This window comes from Talpa europaea (genome assembly GCF_964194135.1).
Source record: "Talpa europaea genome assembly, chromosome: 4".
Taxonomy (NCBI): Eukaryota; Metazoa; Chordata; class Mammalia; order Eulipotyphla; family Talpidae; genus Talpa; species Talpa europaea.
In genome coordinates, this window is record NC_140070.1 from 80,259,054 (window position 1) to 80,286,494 (window position 27,441).

The 27,441-nt window shown below is 39.3% G+C and overlaps 1 protein-coding gene across 3 annotated transcripts in view; it reads right to left on the reverse strand.

The window, feature by feature from the left end:
• VGLL3 (vestigial like family member 3) overlaps nucleotides 1-23,396 on the reverse strand; it is a gene marked incomplete at both ends in the record, with an annotated part of 44,122 nt that extends 20,726 nt beyond the window's left edge. Inside the window, 3 exons of one of the 3 annotated variants that reach the window (XM_084231284.1) lie at nucleotides 1,654-2,187; nucleotides 10,831-10,948; nucleotides 23,271-23,396. In XM_084231284.1, coding sequence (XP_084087410.1) covers nucleotides 1,654-2,187; nucleotides 10,831-10,948; nucleotides 23,271-23,396 — 778 coding nt within the window. Of the gene's footprint in view, nucleotides 1-1,653; nucleotides 2,188-10,830; nucleotides 11,117-23,270 lie in introns of all 3 variants that reach the window. The other 2 variants (XM_084231283.1, XM_084231282.1) reach the window with 2 other exon arrangements.
• Nucleotides 23,397-27,441: the final 4,045 nt, after the last annotated feature.

Genomic DNA, 27,441 nt, shown 5'->3' on the forward strand with positions numbered 1-27,441 from the left:
TCCTATATAGGGAGGTGCATACTTCTCCTGTCATGCCTTGGATTATGCTCTTCAGTGGGGCTCTAACCTGGTGATAATAAAGTCACCTACAGGAATACTGTCTGAAATCTAGATTTTCCTTAGACTTTGATCTCCCAGAATCTAAATTTAGCCAGATATTAGTAAATCCTGTTATGACAATAAACCTAACCCAGAATCCAATTTGACCTGATCAATGATTATACTAATAATTTGATCTTTTTTCTTGATTCCTTTATCTCTGTTTTCTCATTTAATTCAAAACTATGGGCCAGGGATGAATCATGATCATGATTCTAAACCCACACTGACAACAATTATATAAATCCAATAGGTATACTTCATTATTCATTATTAACCATTATCAATCTAATTTAACAATCTTAATTTATAGTCTAACTTAGCTATATATACAGAGAATTGCTACCCTGGCTACTACTTAGATTGGAGTAGGTCTTAGTTCAAATCTAGTATGGGTGTTAGAAATTTAGGAAATAGTTTTTAAGTCAGAAGATTGAGTCTGTCTCCTTATTTGTAAATGAATCTAAGATTATCTCACATTAGTTGAAAGAAGTAAAAACAAGATAAAGCACTCCTGAAAAGACCTTACATTGGTGTATACTTAATAATGTTAGTTCACAGGTGAGTAAGTATCAAGAAATATGATATAATATACCCATATGGGTCCTTTCTAGATTTTTTTCAGAGAGAGCAAAAGCCCTCTCTTTTTCACTTCCAAAAGATATGAAGGTGGCACTTCAACCTGTAGACCCTGATCAAGCTAACATTATCAACAATGAGCCAGTGAATCAAGCCCACACCAAAGTTATCAGGCACAAAAGTAGGTAACAGGTGACAAAGAATTATAAACAGAGAGCAATAAGCAATCACACTCACCCTCTTTTTATGTGACAGAATGTACAGAGGGAATGCTATAGGTTGTGACACTTCCCCCCCCACACACAAAGTGTATATGTTAAATCCTAACCCCAAAGTGATGATAGTAAGAGGTGGGGCTTTTGCCAGATGACTGGGTCATGGATCCAGAAAAGGAGGAAGAAGAGGAAAATGAAGGAAAGTGGGGGGTGGGGGGGGGGAAGGTCAAGGAAGGGAAGGGGAAGGCGAGGAAAGGGAAATCCATTGTTTTGAAGTACATTTCCTAACTCTTCAAAAAAGTTGACCACAGATCATATTTCAGAAGACAGTTTGTTCTATAAATCACCAATAAGCCCTAACACAAAGGAGAGAAAGAAGAATTACCAAAACCTACTATTTCTGAATTCTATTCTGCATTACACATAGTGTAGAGCATAGAGACATGGGAGATTTAAAGAATGTGCTTAATTTTTTGTAAACGAAAGGTACCCCAGATTACTTATGTTAGGCTAGATTACTAGCACAAGACATGGGAGAAAAGTCCCAAGATCATTCTCAGGCTGTACTTCATGAGCTAGTTATACCAGTTTCTGCAGGAATGCAGGAATTATTGCAAAATGGTTAGGTTCTCTAAACATGTTGACAAAGCTTGACTTTACAAAATAAGGGTAAATTTCAAAGTAATTCAAAATCCTCTATTTTTTAAACATTTCTTGACTTTTCTTCCACTTTACGGAAAGTAGGAACACCCCAGCTCACCTGTATCAAACCCCACACTTGGCACTATATCCACAGTTCCGTGAAAGGCTCCGGCCCACGCTGAGGTAGCAGTGGTGACTGTAGTGGGATCTGTCTTTGTGATGTCACACTGGGGAGCAGGAATCCTGGCTGTACGCACTGACGGCATCAGCAGGGGCCCGTAGGACGCGTCCAGGGCAGAGCCAGCAGAAGGGCGGTGGTGGTGGTGATGGTGATGGTGGCGGTGGTGCATGTGGGCGTGGGGGTGATGGTGCCGCAGGTACACATCATGCATGTGGCTGTAAGATGGGCTCACCTGAGATGCCAAGGGATAGTGCCAGGACTCGGACACAGGAGGAGGAGGGGCCGGGCCAGTCTGGTGCAGGCCATGTCCTGGCCAGGGGCTGGGGTCAGCTGCAGGAAAGGTGCCAGGGGGTGCAGTGACCTGGAAATCAGGATGAATTCCCCCCAGACAGGGTGCAGGTGGGGGCTGGTAAGAGCTGGTCCAAAAGGAAGTTGGAAAACTACTCCGCTGGCTTGAGAGAGCTGAGCTGTCTGAGAAGACAGAAAAACAAATTATTTACATAAGATTCAGTTCTGTGATAGACTTGCCTTTACTTGTTCAGTATCTTTAGCAGGTTAATGAGAGTGCACGTTCTTTCTCCTCACACAAAAGGTGAACTGATACCAGGTAAGCCCTGCGCTCCTGCAAAGTCAGTGTGCAGGGTTCAAGGTCTGAATGAGTCCTTCCTCTGTTTGCTTGACTTATATACAGTCTACGCTGAGGTTTGCAAGTCTGGGATTGAAAAGCTTCATTCCCCTTGGGTGCCTTGATGTTATCAGATCTGAGCAGAGGTTGTAAGTACCTGCTTCACAGGTAAAGAAAGCTTGTGCTCTAGGTATGAATAGTGCAGGTAAAGAAAGCAAGCACATGTGTTCTGGTGGGTAGAAATGATGTTTAACAATTTCTTTTAAAATTTAAGTACAATTTTCATTCAAGATAAACATTTGACTGTTGAAAAGTAATGAAAAGATCATAACTATATTCACCAACACTCATTTTCCATCAAAAAGAGTGTATTCCAAGGGGTTTTCTTTTTTGGTAGAGATCTTGTAGTCTCTGGACTGAGAAGAATTAGTTACCATAAAATTGCTGGAATCAACTGTCCAAAACTAAGCTAGGGTGTTGAATGAATGATCAATTTCACTCCAGTCCTAGGAGGTAATTGTTTTTACCCCTTTGTTTGAGATGTGGAAATTGGTCTGGGACTAAGCCCAAGACTTCCTGGCTGAGGTAGTAGGTTGGGCCGCCCGGACAGGTAGCCTACCTGGGTATCTTACATTCTTCACAAGTGAGCCACTAGAGGGCACAATTGTAACCACAACCTGAACAGCAAGAACTTGGTCAATCGTTAAGGGGTAGGAGCTTCAATTAGAGCTCATGGGTTTCAGGAAGTGTTTGGAGAAGAAACATTATCAAGGAATAATGCTTAAGAGATAAACAAGAAGATAAGCCCTTCCTGACTCTGTTTCAATTAAATTTTCCACTTCATCATCAAAATATTATAGATGACCAACTATGTCCAAAACATAGGAAGGCAGGAATGACCAGACAGATGTCACTTTCAATCACAATATAGGAGGCTGGATAAGTAAAAAGACAAATTTCATTTGATATGCTAGGAGCTTTCCTAAGGGGCAGCATAGACAGGGCATAAATCAGTCTTGAAAAAGTAATAAATAAATGGAAAAGTTGAGTAAGGCTAGTCTTGTGAACAAGTAAAGAGAAGTATTTTAGGCAAATGAAAAAATATGTGAAAAAAGGTGCCAAATCATATACACACTCATAAACACACGCACACACCAGAGAGTACACTCAAAAAAAAGAGAGATTACAATCAAAGGAGGAACCGGGCAGGGTGTGGCTTTGCCAGCTATGCACTGAATGTGGGCTGTGACCGGAGGAGGTCTAGAGAGTTCTAAAGTTTTCATCTAGGGAGTGATATATTCAGATCTGTCTGAAAGATCAATACCTCCAACTATATCAAAGTGTTCTCAGTGTGGTGTGAGAGAGTACTGGATTGGGAGTCTAGAGAATTCAGCCAGAGACCTAGCCCCTGGCTCTTACTCTGCCTCATTTTGTGACTCCAAATGGATCTGTCTAAATTTCCTGTGGCTCAGTTCCTTTCTCAGTTTCTCACTACATATGAGGCATGTGTGTTCATTTAATTCCAAATGTCTTATGGCTCCATATGACATTTTACCATTCTATGACCCATGAATTATTTTTACCTATAGATGAAGATAAGATTGTTAATCACATTAGTCATGCATATATTAGAAGAGATTATAGTGGGTTCCACAGAAAAGAACCTGACTCGACCTTTCCATTAGAAAAAGGATAGCTGAAGAAGTACTCTGAAATAAAAATGCTCAGAAGTCCGACATATCCATGTTCTTGCTTCAGAAATCGCCAGGGTGGTTTCCTTGCCGGGGAAAGTTTATGTAATTTGAACCACCCCACGCTTAATAATTTGACTAATATAATTAGGACATCATTGTGGTGGTCAAACTTTTCCTTTTTCCACTTTCCTAAAGGCTGTGGCACGAGCGGACACCAGCTTCTCTATTCTCTCCCCATCAGCCCCCCATTCATGCTAGGAACACACAGCTATTCAAAATCTCACATTGAAGTCTCTCCCCAAAAGAATCTCCATTGATCTGAAAACCCTTGGGAAAATCTAGGAAATGATGTTCTTTAAGAGACAAAAGATGGAAGTGTGCACTGCTCTTCAAGTCTACAACAGTCCTGAAAATCTTTTAACTGAATGACTTTGTTTTTTCACAATCACCATCAGATAAAGCACTTGAAGTCAAACATTTTGCCACTGGGCAATTTGTTTTATTTAACATGTGTCTTCATCTGACATATGAAAAATGGCTGCTAATGATAAGAAGGAAAATTATGTAAGCTGTAAGAGGAAAATTTTAGCTGCCTAAATGAGGGTCATTTGTAGACGATTGCTGTCACACATATAATAGAAGCTGCCAATATTTAAAGTTTAAAACCTAAAAGTGAGTTTCTAGAGGTTCCTTAGTACAACATAGTGCAGTTTTGCCACCACCAATCTGCCACTTGGATTCACAGATCCAGTCTTCAGTATCAAGCCCTTCATACTGTTCACAACTTCCATCTCCTGGTGGGACCAGAATCCTACTACAAAACCTGCTGAAATCAACCCACAGGTGTGTGCCAGAGATAGTACCCTTATTAAAATCCCTCATTAAAATGTCATATGCCATTTCCCTGGATGCTTTCCTTTTTATTTTTTTTCCATTTGTTTGTACATGGACTCGATCTTATATATACCTAAGTATTCTGGATATGCATGACAAATGTGAATAACGAACAAATTTCTTACCAAAAATATTATCCTATTTATAAAGTATTGTTTTGTGATTAGTGAACACATTATCATTGAAAGTGGAAATCTATTTTTAAAACTGCACTCCATAAAGATTGAACAAAGCTTTAAAATGCCTCAGGGAAAAATAAAATTAGAAGTAACTTAATATTTTCCTAGTCAGAATGTCTCCTGAGATTAATATAGAGTTTGCAGAGATCTATGCAGCTCTTTTCAAAAACAATGTTGCATTTTACAAGTAAATGAAACAATATTGAATGAAAAATATGTTTATGGACAGTCTACACTTCAAAACCACTACTTGGTATCTTGATTATTAAAAAAAAATCTTGATACAAAGAAACAGATGATATGCTTTGTTTCATGCATGAGAATCAGTCTGCTTATTTCATATGTATGTAAATTTTTTTCATTACATGACTCTTTGCTTACCAGTACTTAATCACAGCCATATTTGTTGGATGAAAAGGGATAATAAAAAAATGTGCATGAGCTATTTCCATGCTATATTACTTTTCGGTTTAGTGGAGGCAATTCACAACTGTATGATATTAACACTCAGTGGTGACTTTGGGCTGGGACTCCACAGTTAGATGATGTTAGCACTGACAGCCTAATACCTACAAGAAATCTAAATATACTTTGGACCAGCTTGCATTTGGGTTAAAAAAAAAAAGATTACATATATATATACATTTATTTCTAAATAAAAAAGAATGAAATCAATACATTTGTTCAATACAATCCACCCAAAGCAAGCCCACTAATGTCACTTTGTGATTTGTATCACAAATATGACTCAGAAACATAGAGGAGTTTAACACTGAGTGGTGGTTCTATACATTTCATAGTAACTGGGATACTTTTTATATTAACTCTAAATGTCTCTGAAAAAAAAAAAATCTAAGGACCATTTATGCAAAAGAAAATTCAACATTTAATTAAAAATACAAATATTATACTGCTTTAAAAAAATGAAAACTATATTGAAAGGACAAATAGGGAAGTGAAGTACTGTAGAACTTCTATCTTAAGTCCTCTTAAAAGTCTCTAGGAAATATATTCTTACAATAGACATTGTTTTAAAATTCCCATGTTAAAAGATAATATCTACTTTTGTATTAATCTCAGGGGAAAAAATTTGTTCTATTCCCAAACTAATTCTTCTAGTTAATCCCCATTTTTTTTTTAATTTTTTTTTCTTTTTTCTTTTTTAATAGAGGCATGTTTTATTTATTTGTTTGTTTGTTTATACATGCACTGGGCACAGTCAGAAGCGCGGGAGGGTGAGAGAATTCACCAGAGCCAGAGCAGGGAGCAGAGCAGGCAAAAGGACCGAAGTACACTGCTGAGGGGAGCAGCGGGCGGCAGGAGAGGTCTGCGCGCCATGTGGGACCCTGCTCCGGTGGCCGGGGAGCAGCCGGGGATCGAACCAGCGCCGCAGAGGCCGCGGGCAGCTTCGCAGCCCAGCGCTCAACCGCTGCGCCACCGGGGAGGCCCTTAATCCCCATTTTTGGGCAAAAGTGAAATGATACAGTGTTCCAATGTCATTCAGGAATTAGGCATTGCCATTACGGCCAAAGAATGTCCTAGATTTTTTTGCTCTCAATTTATTCAAAATAGGCCTTGTCACTCTGAAATGAGAATTTCAAGAGTTGGTGTCCACACTCTCTGGAGGCCAGAGTGTAGGACAGGCTGCCCTTTCCTCTCATGTGTTCCCTTTAAACTTCCCAGCAGGGTTACAGCTAGTGTCCCCTGGAGATGTGGCTCAACTCTTCCTCCCAGCCTCATACAGGCCCTCCTTTTCCTTTCTCCACTTTGCTGCCTACTTGCAGTTCTCATTTTGAGAGGTCTTTCCTGTATGATTTGCTCCAAGCAGACACTACATAGACCAATCAAGCAACAAATATGTACTTTGCAACTACAAAAAGGAAAAAAGGTCACTAAGTTTATCATACAGCATGGTTTTCAAGCCAGTGATGTACTTTGCTATGACTTAACTACTCCCCTTTCACTCTCTTTCACACACACTTTAATAATACTTGTGCATGGACACATAGACATATTTGAAGCCTATGTTTCTATTGAATGGTGATACACAGGGACAGATTCTTTGGGTTTCCTTAACTGCAAAGGACTTTTTAATCCTTGTTGAAACATAGAAAGGATGAGAGGTAATTGATGTGATGCTGTGTCAATTGTTTCTATAACAGCTGCTGAAAGAGGATTTTCTTAACTCTGTCAAGACACACACTCAAATTATGAGCATTATTCCATTATTAGCTGACACTCTGTCCTTTGTCTGAAGATTTACTATGGAAATATATTCTGCAATCAAACATAACTCAGTTTGAAATTCCTTTGTAGCACTATAGCATTTGTATAGCACTGTAAAAACTTCATGCTATAAATTAGACTCTTTAATTTAATACAGCTGGTCAGTGGCTCCTGCATAAAGTATTATTGTCATGGTCATCAACATTATCAATCGCCTTGAATACCTGCTATGTCCAAAACACTGTTTTGTGCCAGAGATACAAATTTCCATCAAACACTGTTTCTGGATAAAGACTAATGGTTGGTTTTCTATGTGCCAAATGAGTGGAAACTTAGCCAAGGAAGAAAAGGCATCTGACCTGCATTTAGTGACTTGCATCAAGCCGTATTCTAACTTATTCATATGCATTATAAAAAATTCTTTATAATAACCCTAGGAGATGGACCTTAATAAACACAGATGACAGTTGAAGTTGAGTTCAGAGATTTGACCTAATTAACCCAAGATTACATTGTAAGCAGAAAGTAATAAGGTCCAGACTTGAACCCGAAGTAGCATAAATCCAAAAGTTAAATTTTCCAAATGTGTGTAGCTTTGGCAATTGATACTAAATTCCCAATAAGACATGGGAATCTCAATTTATTATCTCTCTCTAAGATGTTATTTAATGCATTTTTAATTACATTTTATGGACGTCCTATGAATCCTGAGCAAATTTTGTAACTTTACCTAGACTCACTAATTCACAACTAAAAATAACTAAGGCAAAGTTCAGTTTGCAAATTGAAACTTAAAAATACATTTGAAATCACAGAAATTTCCAAAGAAAAAATTTCAATATCACTTCATTCAATCACCTTATTCTATAAATATGAAAATGATATCCAAAGATTTCAAACAACTTATTACCAATACATTATCTATGGAGGACATCTTGGTTTTCAAATCCAGAGGATGTGGCATACTTGGTTCATTTAAGTAACTTAATCATTCAATTCATATTTATTCTGGCTTTTCCATTTTGAAATGCATCATCCTGAGTATCAGGGGAAATGGTGTAAGACAACTGTATGTAATATATGTCATCTTAATGGGAAAGGAAGATGGAAAATGAAGAGCAGGCTGTTTTTCCCTGGGCAACTCTGAGAAACTAACCTGACACACAGATCTCTAAGCACTCTGGTCTCTACCCATTGCTATTCATTTTCCCACACTCACACAAGTGTTTTTTCTTCTTAGTGAGTTCAAGTTCAATCCGTCCTCATCGTCTTTGCCCTGGGTGTTCCCACTGCATCATACAATTCCTCCCTAGATAGTCACAAAATGAGGAACGCTCTGATTTCCTTCAGATCATGCTCAGGTGTAGTAGTCTCTGAGAGAACATTTATTATCATTCTGAGTAAAACACCACCTTGCATTTCATTATATATTTATTAACTCTTTCATGTGCTAAAAAGCTCCATGAATATGATTCTTATGTTCTTCTATTTGCTAATATAGCCCCACTGTCTAAAACAGTACAGAGCACAAAGTAAGAGCTTAATAAATATTTGTCTTCTGTGCCAATTAATAAAACAGCCTAGAATTGAAGGCCCAATCTAAGTTATGCCAAGAAAATTATAACAATAATTTCTAAAACTTTACTGTTATCCACCCTTTCTGTACTGAAATTTGTTGTCTGCCCAAAGGTGTTCTCTATTCAGTCATGGAAATTATGCAAAAGACTGAATTACATGTTTTTTTTGTAAATAGACACCTCACTTAAAACTCTTGTGGCTATACTTTAGAGTATAGGCATAATTTTGAGGCATAATTTTGAACCTTCATTCCTTTATTCCAGGTTAAATGACCTCTGGGTTGCATATGTCAGTATGCTAAAAGAAGTGGGCATTTATTACTCTCCTAGGGCAAATTATCCTGATAAGACTTTATATATCAAACTATCCACCAGCTAATTCACTGAAGTTTTTCCTATTTTCGCCCTCTACAAGTTACTGAAAAACGGGACACTAGTTGATTCCATAAGCATCTGAAGCTTCAAAAGGCTAAGTTTTCAGTTCTTATGGGAAGTTCCTAATATTTACCAATCAAATAAGCAGCATGCTTCCCAGTTCACCTCTCCCAAGATCTTAGTCAATTGAGTTTGTATTCCACCTTCTCCTTTTTATCCTAGTGTTGTTCATATTTACTCAAAAGAAGAAAGAAGGGAGGGAGAGAGGAGGGAAGGGGGAATGGAAATGAAAGGGAAGGGAGGAGTAATAGAAGGAAAGGCACAAAAAAGAAGAGCATTGTAGCGACCGGTCAAGTCCAATAGTTCCACAGGGCCAGGGCCAATCCATTGTCAGAGCAAAATCATCCCTCTGATGCTGAGAAGGGATGGACCACTCATCACTTCTGACCTGCCCCTACCGCAGGTGGCCTGCTCCAAGTGACCAGCCCTTCCATGCCATGGGACACTTGGGGCACCTGAGAAACTGTGATTTCCAGAGCCTTCCTCTGGCGCCTCTGATTCCATGGGTCTGAGGTTAGGAAGCCTGCAGTCTGCATTAGTACAGCACTTGAGCCTGCATCTGAATCACCGGGAAGGCTGGTTAAAATATTGGTTACTCTACCCCTGAGTTTCTGATTCAGTAGATCAGGGGTGTGGCCTAAGAATTTGCATTTCTAATATGCTTCCATGTGACACCTGTTTTCCAGGTCCTGAAATCCACACTTTGAGAACAATTTTACTAGGTGCATCTTCTAACCAGGCAAGTTCATTAGAAACATCCATACACATTTCTGTAAAACAATCATTGAAATTACATTTTCTGTTTATTCTAACCTTGTAATTAACTATTCCTCAAGGTGGCACCCAATGATTTTATGTGAGCCAGACAACCGATTCAAACACTCCTCTGTGACCTCTGTGTAGAGACATAAAGAAGAGGACGCCGAATCAACTGCTGTGCTTTACCAGGGTGAAAACAGTAGTCTAAACCTTGTGGATACAGTCGATCGTGTCTGGATTGTACACTACAGAGTTAATACCACAACAAAGCAGAACAGCAACAGCTATCAAGAGAACACAAGTCTGTATTCCTGGGTCATACTCAGATCTCTGCTATGTCACCACGTAGCACCTAGTGGAATGAACAAGAGCTAATTTTTCAAAGCTGATCCCGGCACGCCTATTACTTAGAGATCCAAATTGGGCCATCGGGGCTTCAGGAATGGTGCTTCACAGCTTGATCCTTCCACTATAAACTCGGGCCAGTTGCATCACTACTTTCCATGAGGAATTTAAGGGGTGTGACTGCATCCTTTCCAACCCTGCATTCCACATGTGACAAAACTGATCCAGCTGTTTGTCTGAAAGAAATTCCTTGCTGTCCTTAAAAATTAAAGAGCAAGTGGATATCCGTCCTCCAGGGGCAAGTCTCCAGCTGGAACCTGGTACAGGCAGTTGCGAAACAGAGACAGTGCCCTGGAGAGCATCTACTTTTGAATTCTTACCTCGCCACAGGGGGGTTAGCCCCATCTTGCTTTTTGAAATGGCAGATTCTGGATGGAGGGTGCTGGCTTGGCCCAAAGCTCTTGAGAAGTGTTCATCCACTACTGACCCAATGTCTCCCTGGAAATAAGTGAAAAGGACACAGCGAGAGTTAAGGTACTCCATCTCGGCAGGCTGGTCTTTCTCCTCCTCCTCCTCCTCATCCTCCTCCTCCTCCTCCTCCTCTTGTTTGCTGGGAAGGGTGACTTCCAGAGAGTCCTGCATCTTGCTGTATACCGCTAACTTCTTCTGGGATGGAATAAACAAAACACAGTATCAAAGACCAGTTTGTAAGAAAGCATCCACTAGTTAACTTTTCACTTATAAAAAAGAATCTAAATTTTAACATATGCTTGCATAATGACTCTTCTTCATTTGCTTTACTACATCTTTCCCCTCCCCCAAGTCTGTTTTCTCCTTCCTACCCTAAAAAAAAAAAGTCTGTTATTTCTAATTTTGTTTAAAAAAAAAAAAACAACATTTCCTGAGGGCATATTTATAGTGTATAAAAGACAGGTTTGTTCTTTAAAAAATCTAGATATACCAAAAAGACAATGATTTTATTTTATTTTTTTTAAAGATTTATTTATTCATACAAGAACCAGGGTACAGCCCAGATGCGTGGGAGGGTGAGAGGATTCACCAGAGATAGAGCAAGGAGCAGAACAGGCAGACTGATTGAAATACACTGCTGAGGGGAACAGTGGGCGAGACAGGAGAGGTCTGCCGCACCATGTGGGTATCTCCCTGGCCGGCCAGGATTGAACCGGAGCTGCAGAGGCTGCGGACAGCTTTACAGCACTGTGTTCAACCACCTGCATCACCAGGGGAGGCCCACCAAAAAGACAATGATTTTATTTTTAAGTGACAATTTCCTTCCAAGTTTTCTTTCTATTTTCTAATTTAAAGATTTAGGTATAGCAACCTTATAGTTGGGGTGGGGAGGAAAGGAAAATAGGAGTCTTCACTGTCTGGGGGAGGGGTAAAGAAGAAAAGAGCTTCTCACAAATGAAATAAACTGAAATAAAAATAGGAATGTAGCATCTTATGAAAAGACTTGGCAGATGTGCCAAACTCATTTCTCAAAAATCAAACTAAAATGACAAAATAAGTCTGTGTGAAGATTCATTTTGCATGGAACATATTTTACAGATGTTCCACTTACCACCATTATCATAGAAGAGGGAAAAAGGTATTATTATGGTTCACAGCAAATAATATAAATTATGAACAATAGAAAGTATGGCATTCAAATAGAAGTAAAAAAGGTTTGATTATTTTTTTAAGATTTATTTATTTATGCATACAAGAGCTGGAGTACAGGACAGAGATATGAGGAGTGTGAGGATTCACCAGAGACAGAGTAGTGAACAGAACAGGCAGATTGACCAAAGTACACTGTTGAGGGGAGCAGCAGGCAACACAGGAGAGGTCTGCCTCACCATGTGGGCATCTCCCTGGCCAGCCGGGAATCGAACCGGCGCTGCAGAGGCTGCATACAGCTTCACAGCACTGCGCTCAACCCGCTGTACCACCAGGGAGGCCCAAAAAAAGGTTTGATAATTTTAGACTATTTTTACATTGTGAACATGGCTATAATAATAATTAATATATGCCAAGCATGCTTATAAAACTTTATGCCTACCACCTTATTTAACCTTTAGAATTCTACAACATGGCTGTTACTACTATCCATATTTTTAGAATTAGGAAAGTAAGGGACAGAGAAGTGAAGTGACTTGCCAAAAGTCTCTGGGTATATAAGTATCGGCGCCAAATGCACATAAAAAATATGCAGAGGTACATGTGCGTGTACGTGAGAAGCAGGCAGGGCACAGTTATCTAGTGTGGATAGAAAGAACTGAATTGTTATTTTTCTTTGTTTTTCTGGGTTGTAAGTTTGTAGTTGTCTTTTCTTATTCCTGCTTTTCAATATTTCCAGAAACTTTTTATTGAGCATTATTTTCACAATCAACAATTTCTTTTTGAATTTTATATAAAAAGAGGATTTTAATTAATGATCATAAGACTCATGGAAATGATGAAATGAGATTTTATTATCTGTATACCTGGAAAAACCCCATCCTTTATCATATCATTTTTCTAATTTTGAGGAAAATATGCATGCTGGAAATGAATGTGGAAAGGAAAAAAATCATTCTAGAATACTAAGTAAGCACATAGTTTTATAAATATCAAAACACAAAACCCAGACTCATATTTCTTTTTTTTTCTTTTCTTTTTTTTTTATAATAAATTTTATTTTTATATTCCCCATACAATTTCAACCCCCCCATTTTGACCCTAATCCCTCCCCTCCCTCCACCCACCCCCCCAAAAGTGTCTCTGGTTCATAGATTTTTGTTGATTTTGATTTTCACTTTCTTATAGTTATTCATTTATTTCTAATGTAATTGCTAGCTTCCAAATCTATAGCCCCAAATTATAAATGTATCATTCAATAAAATTTACCCTTCCCCTCAACAGTAACTATGTTTTTGTTCTATTAGGTCTATCCTGAAATGTTCAGGCATGTTACAAACTGCTAGTTATTATTTAGGAGCTGTTATTTATAAGCACGTGTACTGCTTTTTCTTTAAAATGTGTGTCAGTGTGATTATAACTTGTCGAGGGATAGATAATTCATTCCTGATGGGTGAATATGCCTGGCTGATAAATAAGTGACTATAATGACTGAGTAGCTATATTTCCTATGATTAAATGAATATTGGGAATTATTCATAAAATCACAGTAGTGTTTCTCTGTGTACATGTACATTTACCCAAAGTTATATCATTTTCATACACACTGCTGAGTACTTAGGCATATTAGAAAGTATATGGAATGAAATCAGAACTGATAGACACAGTGGCTTCACTGTCCACAAATATTCATTATAATCTATGAAACTGATTTTTTTCTGTTAACGTCTAGCTCAACATCAGAATGTGACAGTGTGACTTTGCCTCTAATATTTTCATTTGTTTAATTTTAACATGTATTCTTTAAATGAAAGAGTCCTGCTGTGTTAATTACCCAAAGAAAGGCATGTTTTATTTTATCCCAATTAGCAATTAATTCTTAGAAGAAATAAATTAATTAAAGTTATATATGTGTAAAAGATTTGAAAACTATGTCAAATTTGAATTTAATCTATAGATTATTTAATTTATTCAGGATTCTAAATACTACACAATTTCATGTTATTCTTTTTTCACCAATTTTCAAATAGATATTAGTAAATGATCTAAAAATTATATACTTTCCAATATATGAAAAGAAATGATAGGTAATAGATATCAATATCAGCCTTTTATACATATATGCATATCTACATTTATATAAGCATATTTGAAAATATAACTTTTTGATATGTGAATACCTATTATTATATAAAACTATATTGACACTTCTATTTAAATATTTTTGGGAAATACTTATAAATCATGTGTTTTTCATTTCTCCCAGTTCTTTAAGGTTGCTCTTTAAGTCATTAAATACATTTTCTTGGGAACTCTCAAATAAAATAAAACACAGGCTATGCGAGCTACCAATGGGCAGGACACAGGCATATCTATCATCCCTTCTTGCACTTGATATAGTTGGATCAATTTTCACTAATTATAGTGAGCCAAGTTATTTATATTTACAACACATACAGATACATACACATATTCTCATATGCTTTCACATATACATTTGTAGTCTCACATTCAACATCACTGATAAAAATTCTAATGTATACAAATGACCTGATAGCTCTTAAAAAACTAACACTGAATTTGCATACATTTTGAAAATATGAAGTGTGGGTGTAAAGAAAGCACAAAGGCAAAATGTAAACAGTAATTGATTCACATGCTGATATTCACACCATCCTAATATTTTTCTCCATTAACTCTTAAGGTTCAACTACTTTCTTAACTGTAAAGCATGCTTTGCCTTTTTTAAAACTAAATATACCGGGCCTCCCCGGTGGCATAGCAGGTTGAGCGCAGAACTGTGGAGCTGTCCGCAGCCTCTGCAGCGCGGGTTCAATTCCTAGCAGGCAAGGGAAGTACCCACATGGCACAGCAGACTTCTCCTGTCTCACCCACTCCTCCCCTCAGCAGTGTCTTTGGTCCATCTACCTGTTCTGCTCCTTACTCTGTCTGCTGAATCCTCTCACCCTCCCATACCTCTGGCCTGTACCCCGTTCTTGTATAAATAAAAATAAATCTTTTTTTAAAAAAAAGCTAAATATACTATTCATGTGCACTTTTGCCATATTCTGTATTCCCATATTCATTCGGAATAAAGCTTCCCTAGAATGATATTCTCTCTTGAGAATAATATAGAAAATTCAAAACTTTGAGAATAAACCTCTAATTGTTAGAACCTAGACATCAAGGTCCAAAAGGCAATCAAGTTCATATTATCTCAAAAAGCACAATCGCTCCCTAAAATTATCCAAATCTCTTAGAAATGGTCATGCTTTTCTTAAGAAACCTTGAAGAATTGTTAACAAAATAAAAAACTCATTGAAAGGGATTTCAAAGCCTAAGAGTTTATTTAATGTGCATTGATTGACTCATCCCCCACCATAGAGTAATGATATTCCTCAGGTGAAATGATCCTCGACTTAGGTGAAACAATGAAGGAGTTAATAGTTGAAAAGTAAAGCCAATGAACAGTGTCAAGGAGTCAGCCTTAGCAGTGCAAACCATACCCAACCACCTCACTGGCTACCATCCGCACGGCAGAAACAAACTCTCACAGGAATGTTCAGGGGAAAGGATTTGTCTGACAAGAGAGAGACTTCCATGTCAGGAGCCAAATACCACTAACTCCCCAAGGCTTAAGCCTACAAAATGCCAAATGATTACTGTGCATATGTGGAAACTTTTTTCCTACGGAAACAAAAGTATTTTAATGAATCATTGGATTTTTGGAAACAACTTTTTAAAAAAATGTACTAACTATATCTTCTCTAAAGGCAAAAATTCTTTCATGTTCAAAAACATGGCTGGAGGCTGAAGGAAGGCCCACAAGCCTGGATGAATGTTCCAAAAGTGTAAAGTCTTAAACACAGTACTCTGCCTTTGATTATATTTTTCTGAATTTACTTGAACAATAGATTATTTAAAATATCTCAGAGAGATGTGAAATTCTGATCCTTAGTCCATTTGGAGGAGGAAGGATCATGTTAAGGGAGGATGGGCCAGGACGAGAAAGAAAGATAAGACCTTTCATGTATTTTATCTTCCTTAACTCATACATGCTTAAATATTTTGTTAGAATAATTACTCCAAATCTATATGTGCAAAGACTGATTTAATTTGTTAGGATTATCTAAGTAGTAAATGACAGAGGTGAAATTGGAAGCTATTTCTGACTACAAAAATATATGAAAATAGACTAAAGAAAACAAGGCTTTATTGGTAATTATTTTTATTGAATAATCAGAAGCCCATAGTATCACATGATAACTAAGGATAAGGATAATCTAAACTTATTTATAAAATTAAAAAACTAGAAATGTAAACATAAATTGGAGGTGTTATTAAATAATATAGTGTCATTTGTGTGTGTGTGTGTGTGTGTGTGTATAAAACTGAATTTTACACCTAAAAATGTATCAGTCTTATTAGCAAGTTGGATATATAATACAATTATCTACCATTTTTCTGGAAATCCTGTTTTGGAACTGTTAAGCAGAGCCAATTTTTCATAACACAGTAACACCTTGAGATTCTGTTTGCTTTTTTAACACTAAGGAAATGCAAACCAAAAATAATGTTACTTAACATGACTAGCTATTTTTGAGCACAGTTTCCCCTAAATGATTATGGTCATTGAAAAAAATCAAACTAATTCCCTCCAAGGATGAAAATTTTCCAGTTTCAAGGATGTTCAAAAAAGAAACTGTGCCACGGGCTTAAAGTGAATTTCAAAATTTGCATTCCCAAAATGTTTCAAGCAATGATCACATCATAAGGGTATGTGTTCTCGCTCAAACTGACTACTTTGAATGAAGCAACAGTTTCTGATGTAAATTTCTGGTATGTTTCTATAATCCAGTTACTAGACTTAGGGTATGATTTCACTTTTAAAATTTATCTGTTATTCATTGAATTGTCAATTAACTCCTATTCTGTCTCAGTACTTGGGCCAAGATGCAGAGCCACGAATATCAAAGTCATAGTCTGTCTTTAAACTCAACTCATAACTAGTTGGGAGAAAAAAATGTAAGGACAATGGTAAATAGAGAGCCCCATGCTTTATTGATAGGGCTAGATAGTCTTAATTCTCCAAGAAGCTAATATTCAGAAAATAATAGGTTAGAAGCTACCATTATTACCTCCTTAAAAATATGAACTGAAATTGCCTTCTTAAATTATTGTTTTCTTGTTTCTAAGCCTGCCCAGATGGAAAGGGAACATTTGAAAGAGAACTGGAATGGGAAAGAGGACATAACCAAAACTAGTCACAGGAGTCTGGATAAGTTACTGGATCTTGTGGCCCTGAGCTTCCTCCCGTGAAAGTGAAGAATTTTGACTTGATTATCTCAGAGGTCTTGTCCAACTCTATATCCTAATAAGCAACATACTGGAGCTCTAGACAAATTCACACTTAATTTTGTTTCTTACATTGGCTGCCTTCTCTGATTTTGTAGGCCACTAGCCAAAAAAACCTACAGGCTATTGAAGACTAATGCACTTCCAGACATGGATCAACTATCCCAATTCCTCGGAATTAATTAGTTTTGGTGCTTCCTTTTATCTATTTTCATAGTAACAAGCATCCTTCAAGTCCCCCCACTAAATCCCACAAAGACAACTGTTTTGGAATGTAGTTTTAAAAGGAAAGGACACCTGTTTACTCTAGGTCATTCTTTTTTTTTTTTCTATGAAAGTATGAGCCAAGTGAAAAATAGTTCAGTTACCCCAGTTCAGACCACACTGTAAATGACTGGCATAAATCTGGTATCTACTGAATACCTATAAATAAGGCATTTATGACTTGTTTCTAGCAGCAGATGTTTGGGTCCAGTGGTCAAAGACACTGTTAGGGTCTTCTGAAATGAATAGCTGAAGCAGAAAACCAGCTGCCTAAAGAGGTGCTTTTTGAAAAATTAGGGTAGACTTTTGCCCAAAATTATTTCCTTCACTATCTTTGCCAGAGTCTGAAACTCAAGTATTAGAGAACGTTTGTTTCTTGAATGAAAATGTTTTCAGGTATATGATACCTTAAATGAATATTATCTATTACTGGATGCATTTATTTTGAAATTTTTAGACAGCTGCCTAGAAATATGACCTGTGGGAATGGGATCCAAATAAAACACACAGGTATTAGAATGACAGTCTCCTAACTCACAATTTTCTTTAGGATTTGCCCTCAGCATCATGAACATAATATTTTCAATCTCATAGAAAATTCCTTTTGCACAGAAAGACACAAGACAGAAATACAAATGTGGCCCAACATGGTCAGCACATCTCTTTTGAAGTAAAGACTCACTGGGCAGGAGGACAAGACTCTACCCTTTGAATATCTTCACCCCCCTTGATATGAATCACATTCCATCATCTCCAACTTCATGAGATCTGAGACTATTCTAAGTTGCTAGGTGATATAGAACTTCCTTGCATTTATCCAAAATATTGTAAACTTAAATTTCCAAAAAGTTTATCTTGTCCTGGCGTTTGATTTCCTGGTGAAGAGATCCTCACCACGCCTGATTTTATAGGTTTTCAAGCCTGCCCTTAGTTAGGTAATTATAATCTCTATTCTGGTTGACTGCCATAGACAACAGTTCAGTTTTGTTATTTTAAAGTTTAATTTTCCTTCTAGTTTTGAATATTCTTGCTGGAAAGTTATTAGGAGGATAAAACTGTGGGGCACTTTAAGCTTCGAAGTTTCTGATGAAAGTTAACTTGTGTAGTGTGGAATTATAGGGGCTGTTCTTTTTCAAACAAGTCCAGTATGGATTCTTAGAAATCCACTTAAGTCCTTGCTTACAGATGCTTAAGAAAATTAGATCTTCTAAGTTGACTGGGTATTGAAACTATTTAGGATGTAATTGTGTTCTTTCCTCTTAATGAATCTAAACTTATGTTGGAACAGCAATGATAGATGAGGCACTTAAAGCCGACTGCTAATACTACTTCCTATTTTAAAATAAATAAATGTTCATTTGCTGTGTGGATATTCTGTCTCATCAACACAGGATGCAACATGGATAGCAAAAGTCATTAGCATAATACAAATGCTTGCAAAAGGACTTTGGAATGCTTAAACTAAAAAAGTACACTACCAAGGACTTGGAAAGAATTTCAAGCTCCAAGGCCAAAGAATCTACTGCATATTAATCTTCTTTATCAAAAAGTTGATTTGGAGCACTGAAGACAAAAATAAGCCTATTGTGCAATGCAAAATAATAGGTGGGGGGATTGCATGGCAAGGTAGAAAGATGCTACCTTGGGAAACAAGGGACCAGATGCTCCTAATGTTATCACCAATAAACTTATCCTGCAAATTTTTTGCCAGGCATTCAGCCCTATGAACATCCATGTCCCCATTGGTAAAAGGAGGGGTTGAAATATGTTCTTCTGGTGTATTTTCCTGATAAACAGAATCTCAGAGGGTTCTATGACCTAACCAAGGTAGCAGAGTCAAGAGAAAGAATTTGAAAAAAAAAACCCTTACAAACTTCTAACAGGATTTCTGCTTCCCAGGTGCACTTACTTCAGATTTCAAGCCTACACTTTAGAAGCTTAGAAGCACTTTAATCTTAATTCAGATTCACCCAGCAGTCACCTTCGAAGAAGACGGAGCAAATATTCTCTAATTTCTATGAAACCTGAAGTGCGATTGTTAGAAAGCCCAATGCACAACCAAAAAACTGGTGGTTGCTCTTCTTTGTTTTCACTGAATAATCTGTAAAGTAACAACATCTATAAAGTTAAAGTTTTGCTTTAACTGTCTTCCTCATGTTAATATTTAGATAGTAACAGGCTGCATTTAAGATGAGAAGTCCATTGGGGATAAAGGGGGATCTATGATTTCATATTATTTTCCCTGACACACATTTCAAAATTTTTTCTCTTGATTCCTACTGTCACTGTGAAAAGACAAATGCATTCCCTTCTGCACATGTTCTGCAGTGTCATCAGGCCTTCAGAACATGTGCTGAGAGACTGACTCAAGCGTTCCCCCTAGAAGATCTCAGGGCTGCTGCATTAGGATTATGAAGAGATGATGGGCCTGGGGACCAGGGAGCTCAACATCACTGGGCTCATCCTTTAAAACACACTGTAACATTACCCACAGCCCTGCCACTTCTAGGAATTAACATGACGGACTAAAACGCGAACTCTTCAGGTATATTTACAAATTACTTCGACTCATTCAGCCCAACCAACACCTAAGTAACATATTGCAGTGAAGCCTGGTGTTACATGCAGTCAATTATGTTTTTAAGACACAAACCTATTTCTTACATGCGATACATACTATGTATAATAAGAACCAAACTTACAATTTCCAAAGTACATCTGTGCTTTTAGGGAAAAGGCTAAGAGCACACATGCCTAGGGCTTGATGATTCCAAAAATAATTTTCAGCTATATGATCACAGATTAAGAGAAAAAAATATGCTTACACTTTAAAAACCCATCATCATAATGAACCATTTTGATATGCTAATTTACAAGGATGTCCGTGCTATATAGCTTTGAGGGGAAAAATCAGTTCAAAGATACACCACTACAAATGAACACAAAAATAACGTTAAACTTTAAAGTTCTCTAATATTTTTCTGCTACTTTCTCTTTTTTCTCCTCAACAAATCAATTTTTCAAATGCAGTAGAAGTTGTAGTCCTGATTTTTGTCTCCAAGGCAAGATACTATTAAGGGTCACTTCCCATGTACGGGAGAAAACAATCTTCATGGATAATAATGATAAAACCTCATGGAATGCAAAAACAACCAAAATATGTATTCTCGGATGACTGCATTAGGGCCAAGTCAATATTAGTCCCACTTCACCCACGCACCACATAGTCTAAAAATGCTGTCAGCCTGATAAGAATTTCCTGATTTACTCTTTTTTCCAATAAAAAATATAGGTCATCAAAATAAACTCCTGACAGAAAAGAACAGTAGTTACACTATCAAGTCTCTTTTTATTTACTAGCCAGTTATAGTCAAACAGTTTCTTTGCTTGACAAAAAAAGCAATCTCAAATAAGCCATTTCAGTAAAAGCATGAAAATTTTCAAGCACACTTCTCAACTAAGTTCTTAATGTCGACTCAGCTTAACAGCTACTGAAACACCTGCAGAAACCCAGGGGGAGAAGGTGGCAGTCTGTCTCATAGGTGCCACTCATCAACACAGACAATTCTGGTAAAAAAAAGAAAGCTCATTCTTTAGTTTGGGGATGGTCCTAGCAAAAAGAATGGGATTTGGGTACTGAGTCTCAGGCCTATTATAAAAGTTCTATAAATTATTAAATTCTTATTGAAAACTAAATTTTAGGATTTGCCATTTATCATTTTTCTGATACTGAATTTTATTTTCTCGTTCAAAAAGGTATAACAGTTATAAGGCCAATCCATTCATATTCTAAAGGAGTTATTTTCACAACTCTAGGAAATAAAACCTTATTCAAACTTCTACTAGTTCAAGTAACATTTGAAAGGGAAAAATACCTTTCGGAATATTCTAGTAAAGTTTGAGTCTGTTGCTCTTCCACATTCCAATTTGTAATTGAAGGCCTCTACCATTCCTGAGATGGAGGAAAGGAGAGCTGGGAAGGATGGTTCTTTTGAGACAGTGTTCATAAAACACATAAAATTGATATCCAGGGCCTCTGCCTCACTTGCCTTACTTGAACCTAATGATTTTCACCATTACTTCTCTCTTTTATATTTAAATCCAAAGGAAAGCCAACACCATAAACAAAATGTTTTAATTTGCCACCTTTGACCACAAATTTACAAACAGCTTTCAGATTCCCACCCCGAAAGTAATCTTTCTCCGAAATGCTGAAGCTGCTAAATATTTTTTTAAAAAAGAATAGAAAATGAAGCCGCTTCCTCTTTTGCCCACGTTTTATCTTAGTGAAGTTCATACTATTTAGCAGATAAATCCCAGGCATTCACTCTTTCAGATTCAGCTGAATTTCAAAATCTCTAGATTCTAAGCACAAGTTACAATTTCTTTCCAAAAGAGCTGCGCCATCATTTTAGCAAAGAAAGGAGAGGTAGAAGAGATGTAGAAATGAAAAGGCCAGGTTAACTAAAGAACCAAATGCTTAATCACAATGAAACACATGGTTCCTAAAGAACTAAGAAAAAATAAGTCAACAAAGTCTGTGGATAGTAATTTCCAGCTACCTGATAGGTGTCTCCACCTCAGAGAAAATAACTTGTATACTCTGCCCTACCAGACTGACCCACCCAAATTCCCAGAATCAGAGGACCCTATTTTGGTACACTCTAGTGCCAGATACATATGGCAAGCAACCTATGTCTTGACACACATTCGGGTGGTGTCGAGTGTAATATCAGGTATAGCTAGTGCCAATTTCCCAGAGCCTTACTATCCCTTCTAAAGGCACTACATCCTCTCCCTGATTCCCAATTCTTTTTATCTATAACATTCTCAGTCTCTTGACATGGAGAGGACCGGCCATCCCACCCAGTGTTCCAAGACTATCCCTCCGCGGGGGACACACTTCCAATAGAGGAAACTCTAAACACCTCTGTGCTTTGATGGAATTAAAAGTGCATGAGGAACTTTGGGGACAATCCCAGTCTTCTAAGTCACAGTCCTGAGAAGACAGACTACACAGAAGTCCCAGCAGCATTTGATAGACGTTTTACCCCAGACCCGCACTGCACCATAAAAGTCCCAGAAGATCATCCCAGGAGCTCGCGGTTCAGGTAGCCTCTCCTACGTGTCAGTGACACTTCTCGTCCTCTCAGTCAAGAAAACCCTAAGACATTCTCCCTTTTCCAAAGGAATCAAAACACTTGGTTTAAAGGAAAGTTTACTCACATCCTGCTAAGACAGACGCCCTTGTAACGCTTCGGAGAACTGAGCCCTAAGTACCCACCGGGGCGGCCTTGAGAAGCAGCCTCTGAGGTCCCGAGCCAACAGCTCATTGAGGTCCCCAGCCAGGTAGCGCTTCACACGGAACAACCCCCCCCCCCCCCCCGGGCCCCGTCCACCCGGCTGCTGTCCCTGCCCGAAGCGTCTCCTCTCTCCTGATGGTTTTCGATCCGGGGCGCTCCCGCGGGTGGCAGAGCATCCTCCGTGCCCCCGCCCCGGCGGGACGTCGCGGGAGCCCCAGACCGATACTCCCGGCGCCCCTCGCCTCCGCCCCCGGCGGGCTGCCCGGTCGGTGACTCACCTGCTGGCCAGGTTGGGGCGCCGGGTGGTAGTAGGCTGTGGGGCAGGTTGCAGCTGCCACAGGGTTGGGCAGATACTGGGGCGCTCCATACGGCTGGGGGTGATACATCACCTCCGCACAACTCATGGCAGCCGGGGCAGCGGCGGCCCCGGAGCTGCCGCCGCCGCTCTGCGCGCTCGTGAGACGGGCGCTGCCGCCGCCGGCCCTGAGGCTGCTCCAGCTGCTACTGCGGCGAAGGCGGGTCCTCGGCGGCCTCGGGCTCCGCGCGCGGCGCGGGATCGGGAGGGGTTGGCAATCAGTGGGGGCCCATACGCGGGCACCTTCATCTTCAGCCCCTCCGGGTGTCCCCTCGCCGGCGCTTATATAGCGGCTCCGGGACGCAGCCGCCAGCCGCGCGCCGGGGGCATGACAGTGCGGGGTTCCGAGGAGGGAAGCGGCGCCCACCGCCGCGCCAGCCGCACAGCAGCCCCGGCCCGGGTCCGGCAGCCCAGGGGAGCCGCGGCTCTGGTTTGCATACACACAATGCACGCCCAGGGCTCGTCCTATCACCGGCGCCCCGGGTGGGGCGAGGACCTGGAGGCGGGGGCAGAGGGAGGGGTCCCGCAGGGAGGAGGGGGCACACGTCGCCTCCCCGGACGCCGGTGCAGAGCTCTGCAAAGTTCCCGCTGCAAGTCGGTCCTTGAAGGGCGGGTCGCCCAGCAGGGGGACCCCGGGGAGGGCCGGCCGCGGATTGGAGCGAAGTTTGAAGCCCTCTCCGCCTCTTAGCAGTGGGTGGGTGGTGGGAGGGGAATGGCCTCCGCGAGGTTCTGCAAACTCGACTCCGCCGGGTCCCAGCCCGCCCCGGTCACCTGGCCGCCTGAGCGAGCGCTTCCCAATTCCCGTGGCTTTTACGGGGCACACAAACGCAAAAGCCAGGGTCAAACGAAGGCCAAGTGTGCGAAGAGGGAAAATAGAGCAGGCGCAAAATAAACTTCGGATTTGTTCCTACTTTAAATATAATCGTGAGTGAAAGTTAACTTGAGTACAAGTGCGCACATGCCAAGAATGCAGCTCAGTTTTTTACAAGCAACCTCCGCTTTAAGTTTACACCTTCGTGGTATGACATTCCTGTGGGATGTCGACCCTTTTTGGCTTTTTGAGCCTGGTTTCATAGAGTAACATAACAATCGATTAAAGCTCTTCTGCTACTGCTTAAAGACTCATCTACTTGCAAGAGGTTGATAACCCTCTCCACTATGAAAAAGAAAATCAGTTTGTAGGAATATAGTTATATTGTGATATATTTTGATATATAATCAGGCAATAGAAAAGAATTGCACCTGTTTTACAAATGAGCACACTCTCTGACCTTTAAGAAATAGATCTCTTCTAATATATACCCTTATCTGCTTTTATGACAGGGAGAAATCGCTCCTATTTTCATAGAAACTGTCCTTTGAGGAAAAGTCTGGATATTAAATGCTGTTATGGACTGAAACTGTGTCCCCTCCCTCCATACTCCCCAAATCCATTTGTTAAGTCTTACTCTCAAGTGACAATGTGTTTAGGCTTATAAGGAGGTAATTAAGGCTAAATGACATCCAAAGAGTGGGACTGTAATCTGGGGTTGGTGCCTTAATAAAAGAGGAAGTAACCTCTGAGATCTCTCTCGATGCTGGCATAGAGGAAAGGCCTTAGGAGGACCAAGTGAGAACTCCAGGGAGAGAGGCCTCACCAGAAAATAACTTGAGCACACCCTGATCTCAGACGTTAGCCTCCAGAACTGAGAAAATAAATTTCTGTGGTTTACGTTAACTAGTCTAATGCATTTTGTTATGTGGTCATCCTTATACATACTAATACAGATACGCAGTATCATTATATAGATCATCTTTATATAGGTGTGTATATATGTATGTACATATGCATAACTACCCAGACAAATACATAGATACATATATACTTATACACATACTCAGAGACACCCAGTTACACAAACTGAAACAATCACATAGGAAATCTTGGCTACTAATAACAGCTCTACTTACAACTTGGTCTTTCATTCATTGAGTATTAAAGTATATATTTATGAGGGCTTACAAGTTTGCACATTAAATGTACTTTTTGTAGTTGGGGAGTATTCCTGTTACTAAGATACAAAAGCATTTATTTAAAATGTTTACTGCTACCTTTTTCTGAACTGACATCTGCTGTTCAGACCCCTTACCTATCTGTGTTCTAGATTCAGCTATTCAGCTTCTATCTGGATAGCTCTACATAGATGCCCCAGAGGAACCTCAATTATAATAACATGAATATTTTACCCACAACTGATACTGTAATTTGAGATTTTCAGGCCTAGTCTCCCAGCCAGGAATGTATCTATCCCAGGCTGCAGGCGCAGTGCTGTGTCCCAGCCACTAGACTACCATGGGTTGATGTCTCACGAAGCCGCAGCAGGAACTTCGCTGACACTCAACAAGCAAGTGAAAAGAAGCAGATTTGTTTAGAGAAAGAAAAAGTTTATTGAGGAGAAAAGGAACAGAAATAAACTGGAACTCCCAGGCCAGTGGAACCAGGCCAGGGCAGGGCAAGGAAGCCAAAAGGGAGTCTTGCTTCAGGGAATATATACCTTCTTTCCCTAATCATTCTAAAGTTCCACCAGGCTCTTTCATGTGTTCTAGATTCAGCTATTCACCTTCTATCTGGATAGCTCTACATAGGAACCTCAATCATAACAACATTAACCCACAACCACAGTTTGAGCTTCTCTCAATCTTCACCTCAGGTTCTGAGACTCTCACTCCCCCAGTTGCCCAGCTAGAAATCTGGGAACCATTCAACCTTCCTTCCTTCTCAGAGTTTCCATCTTGTCTTGGAATCCACTTATTCCTGTCACATTTCTACTATCTGTCCCCCCATAGTTCTTTATCTCTGCTGGTATCATCCTTAGCTCACTCAGCATGGCTCAGGGGGACTCCTGCAGGCAGACCTATCTGATTCTGGGCCCTAAGATCTTGTCCGATCTCCATGATTTATCCTCCTACTCTTTTCTGTCTCAGCCAAAACAAATCAAATAGAGTAATAGTATAAAGTTCCTCTTTTAAAAATTTCCTAGTTAGTCTGCAATGTCTGCAGTCTTAACTATTTAACCTTCAAATTCTGGCCCTGCCTATGTCACCATCTCCTGCAGCTGTCCAGCGAGCCCCCAGACTCAAAACTTCCCTTTCTAGGCGGGAGCTACAATATCACCAACCTCCGTTTCTCTTAGCACATGACCACAACATCTGCACCAACACCCACCACCTTCCTCACTTGCTAACTCCTTGTTCTTCAAGGAATCATCTTCCCAAATAGCCACTGAAGCCCAGTTTTGAAGCTTTTATTCTCAGTGACTCCACTGCTCTCATTATACTAATGGCCAACAACCTGATTTGAAATTGCTGGTTTGCTTGTTTTCCAAAATACTCATGGCTGGTTGAGTGCCAGAACTGTGACTTTTATCTCTGACTCGCAATCATATAATGTTAGGTTTAATAAACATTGAATAAATAAAATATAAAATGGTGAGGAAAAATCCTTAGAGGAGCTTGCAAATTCACAGAGGATCCAAGCACACATGAAATCAGGGAGTGTCAGGCAAGGAACATGGGTTCAGACTCTGTTTCAGGCTTTCTACAGCCTATAGATTGAGAAGGCCCTTGTGATATGAGACTATTAGTGTCTACAGTGAGAAGTGACTGAATGGGGCCCCAAAGCTAGTTTGTGAGTGCAGATATTTCTCAATATCTTACCAAGCACCTCCAATGGTGTATTCAAATGGCAATTTATCTGTAGTCTTTGTATCATTGTGTGTTTAATATCTGTGTCCTCCACTAGGCTACTACAGAGTCCATTTGTATCTTGTGCAGCTAACATTGAAAGGCATTGAGGACATATTTGTTAAATATAATATCAGTATATAAAGACTGACTTAGAGTATAAAGTCAGGACTAGATCCAACATACATTTCTGCATCTTCCTGTGCACTAGACAGCAAATATTTATTGTATGACAAAGATGTAGTTCTTGGATATGATTAAGTCCTGTAGTTCTTGGATATGATTAAGTCAAAGGTCTGGAGGTATTTAGTAAAATCTTCTTATACTGCAATATCTTTTTTATGATGTCTTTCCTCAACTCCATATTATAC